This window comes from Propithecus coquereli, unplaced genomic scaffold, assembly GCF_000956105.1.
Source record: "Propithecus coquereli isolate 6110/MARCELLA unplaced genomic scaffold, Pcoq_1.0 Scaffold10, whole genome shotgun sequence".
Classification (NCBI taxonomy): domain Eukaryota; kingdom Metazoa; phylum Chordata; class Mammalia; order Primates; family Indriidae; genus Propithecus; species Propithecus coquereli.
The window spans coordinates 1412909-1416805 of record NW_012133858.1 but is presented as its reverse complement, the minus strand read 5'-3'; the positions used below and the strand labels follow the sequence as shown (position 1 = coordinate 1416805).

Below are 3897 nucleotides of genomic sequence, written 5' to 3'. Positions count from 1 at the left end.
TTTTAAATATAGGGCAAAAGATATTCCTAGTATTCTCTTATAATTATTAAATTGTTTACTCTCCAGTTATGTCCCCCTTTCAAGGCCAGTACTCTTTATTTGCATCTTCTGTCTTTTTTCTTGATGCTTCCTACAAGAGGCTTAGCTATATTATTAATCTTTATCAAAAAATCATGGCCATAATGACCATTTCTTTTGCCTTTTTAAAGATCTATATTATTAATTTCTGATTTCAACTTTATCACTGACTGAACTTGTGACGGTTGAGTATGTTAAAAATGTAAAGAACTGGGAACAGTTCTTGGCATGTCGTATGTACTCATTCTTTTTCATTAGTGCTTACAGTATCAGCCTTTTTTACAGTATCAGCCAGTCATTATTTTTCACTTATCTTTATGTAAACTTTTTATTAATGTATAACACACATGGAGAAAGGTACAAAAATGAAGATCCCATATAATCAGCACCCAGATCAAGGAATGGACTATTACCAGGACCCTACCCTAAACTGCCCATCATACTCCCTTCCCAGTCACTACCTGCCCCCAGGGTTAGTCACCATCCCCATTCCTAAAATATTAATTTAGTTTTGATTGCTTTTGAATTTTATGTAAATAGAATCACAGTTTGGGTATCCTTTTGTATCTGGAATATGTCTCCATTTAATCTGTTATTTCACTACTTTGCTCTTCAGCTCTATCTACTCTACTATTGAATTCATTTTATTTCAAACTTTATAGTTTTCCTTCCCAATGATTCCAACTGGTTCTTTTTCATGGCTCCCATTCATGTTTTCAGCGTTGCTATTTCTCCCTTATCTCTTTCAGAATACAAAAAGTACTTCCTAAGTCCTTTTCGGATTGCTCCATTTACTGTGCTTCATTTACTCTGAAACTTATTCTTCCATTTCCTTTATTTTTTGTGGGTTATTCCTGGTGTCCTTGCTCCTAGGGTGCTTTGTGGTTCTTGGGTTGAGATCAACTGCAGATTTCTCTCATAGACCCTGCCTGTTCAGTAGCACCCTTTGACAAGGCAAGCCGGGCTCTCTCCCGACCTCAATTCTTCAGGGCCCTGTCCATTACCATAGAGTGAGGAGTCCAAGGGACCATGCCCACCTGAAGCTACTTCCACCCTTAGAGACCTGAAAATCCTTGCACAAATGGCCCCAAGCCTGCTTCCAAAGTCTACATGGGCCTCTTCTCAGGATTCAGATTCCTGAGGGCACACTATATGCTGCTGTTTGTTCACCCTTGAGTCCAAGGTATGGCCAAATGACAGCTGTTTGTAGGGATGTGTGAACAGAGATTGGATAAAAGAGCTAGAGTGATCGTATGCATGCATAACAGGCCCCTCACAATGTACAACGGAGCCAGGGTGGGAAGAGAAAAGGGCAGTCCACTGGTAGGCTCTTGCCTTGCTGCCATATTCGAGCACAGAATCCCAAGGAGACTAAGAGTTTGAAATTTAAACTTGTCTTTTTAGTTTGTTATAAAGATATACTTGTAAGAAAAAAGCACATATTTTACTTAACAGATACTAGCTTGATTTATTATTTTATTTATTTATTTATTTATTTATTGAGACAGAGTCTCACTCTGTCACCTGGGCTAGAGTGCAGTGACATCATCATAGCTAACTGCAACCTCAAACTCCTGGGCTCAAGCGATCCTCCTGCCTCAGCCTCCCAAGTAGCTGGGACTACAGGCATGCACCCTACCACACCTGGCTAATTTTTCTATATTTTGTAGAGACAGGGTCTTGCTCTTGCTCAGGCTGGTCTCAAACTTCTGGTCTCAAGCAATCCTCCTACCTCAGCCTCCCAGAGTGCTAGGATTATAGGCATAAGCCACCACGCCTGGCCTGATTTATTTAATATAATTTTAAAACATCTATACGCATGGTATGTGGAACTCCCTTTGAGCCCCAGGGCCCCACAAATGGTAGGAGTGGGCCCGACTCAAAGGTGCTTTTACTGACACTTTAACCTCATTTCTGCCTAGGGCAGGGCACCAGATAAGGGTTCTGCCTAGTGAAATATTTCTGAGCCCAGAGTGAATCTCTGGTCCTTCTGCCACTTAATGCTAACTCATACCAAGAGGTAAAGTCCAAGGCCTCAGGTGGGAGCGCCTGAGTCAGCTCTGGCTATAATCTTAAACTGGCAGGCACCAGGCTTCAGCCCCATCTATGCGCAGGAGAAAGGCTCTGGCCCCTTGGTAGGCTGGATCTGGCTCCCTGCCATTCACAGGCCCTGCTCACCACATGTTCCCAGCCATTTCTTTCTTTTAGGAAAAAGTCTCAGTTTCTACATTATGAATATTTTCTTTCTTGGTTTTAAAATGTAGCTACAAGTTTATTAATTTTTTCTATATTTTTTATGTATTCAGAGCACTAAGGGGAAAATTTCATATTTTTAATTTGTTACCTAAACCTGAAAGTAGAGCCCCTGTTTTAAAGTGTGGGTGTTGAGAATGCTTAATCAGGATTCATAAAGTGAGACAGGAAACAGGAATCAAAACTAGAGCTCAGATACGAACATCTGCATTGCCTAGGATACAGACTTGATCGCAGCTATTCATTACAATGTGGGGGAAAGCAATCTCATTTTAATAAAAATCATTACAGTGTACCAACTATCTCCATGACCTTTTAGGAGTTAGTTAACCTCTATGGTACTCAGTTTTCCCAGCTACAATCAAGTGAGTTAGATAAGCTAATTTCTAATAATTTCCAAAGGCTCCATCTCTTATTGATTTTTATAGTTTCATATAATATAGGCCTACACCAGATTTTATTAAATTCTAAGAGTGAATTTCTAAGCCTGAAAGATATCTAGCACTTCAGAGATAATATCAAAAGAAATCATCCAATAAAAATGTAAGGGAGCTTTGATAAATTGTAAGATATTTTGGCAAACTGAGATAACATTATTATATACATAGGAATGTGCGTTCAGTATTACACACTTAAAAATGTTTATGTATAAAGAAGTATGACTGATCAATGAAAAGGAGTTGATTCACTAGTAGTAACGAGAGGAGAGAGGTGAGCAGTCAGCAAAACAAGCATAATATTGAGCTGAAATATTAATGTAACTTCAGCTTCAGGGATAGAGCACAGTAAATCTTACAATAAAAAGGAAATATCTCTGTTTGAACATGAGTCTATGAAGTTGTTGTACTGAGCCAGACACTTTAAACAGCAACACTGTAACCCACAGTTGCCTGTCTGTGGGTCGCTTCAACAGCATGCATGGTTATCACTGATTCAAGAGAATTGCCAACTCACCCCAGGTAAGAGCAGCCAGTGTCAAGAGCTCAGGGATAGAATCCTGACATATTAAATATTCCGGAGAGTATGGATCTGTTTGAACGTCAGCATCCCGGTAATCAGTCTGAGTGCCCACAGTAGACTTTGAAGGGATGGGTGGGAACTTAATAGAAGTAGGAGGAAAAGTATATGGTTCTGCCCTAAAAGGGGAAAATTAGTTTAAAAATTGAAACCTGATAAGATCACTTAAAATATTATATAATCAAGTAGAAATAAATCTTTGAGCTTCACTGAGTCCATTTTGAAACCCTTTAAACATTGACAGGCACAAAGTTATGAATCCATTATAACCAGAATTATGCCCAAAAATCTTGAGGGAATTCAATTGTTATTCTCACCTCTGCCAAGAAACTAAGTGGGTATGAGTATCTTGTCTACTCACAAAAGTGCCTATTTATTTTTTTTTTCTTTTTCTTTTATTTCAGCATATTATGGGGGTACAGATGTTTAGGTTACATATGTTGCCCTTGGTCCCCCCCCAAGTCCGTGTTTCAAATATGTCCATCCTTCGGGTGGTGCGCATTGCACTCCTTGTGTATACAAATACCCATCCCCTCCTCCCTCCTCCCC

The 3897-nt window shown here is 39.4% G+C and overlaps 1 protein-coding gene across 1 annotated transcript in view; it reads right to left on the bottom strand.

Annotated features, from left to right (window-relative positions):
• Window positions 1-3897, bottom strand: part of MAATS1 (MYCBP-associated, testis expressed 1) — a 125470-nt gene that overhangs the window by 109543 nt on the left and 12030 nt on the right. The window contains 1 exon segment of the mRNA XM_012639500.1: window positions 3286-3467. Coding sequence (XP_012494954.1) covers window positions 3286-3467 — 182 coding nt within the window.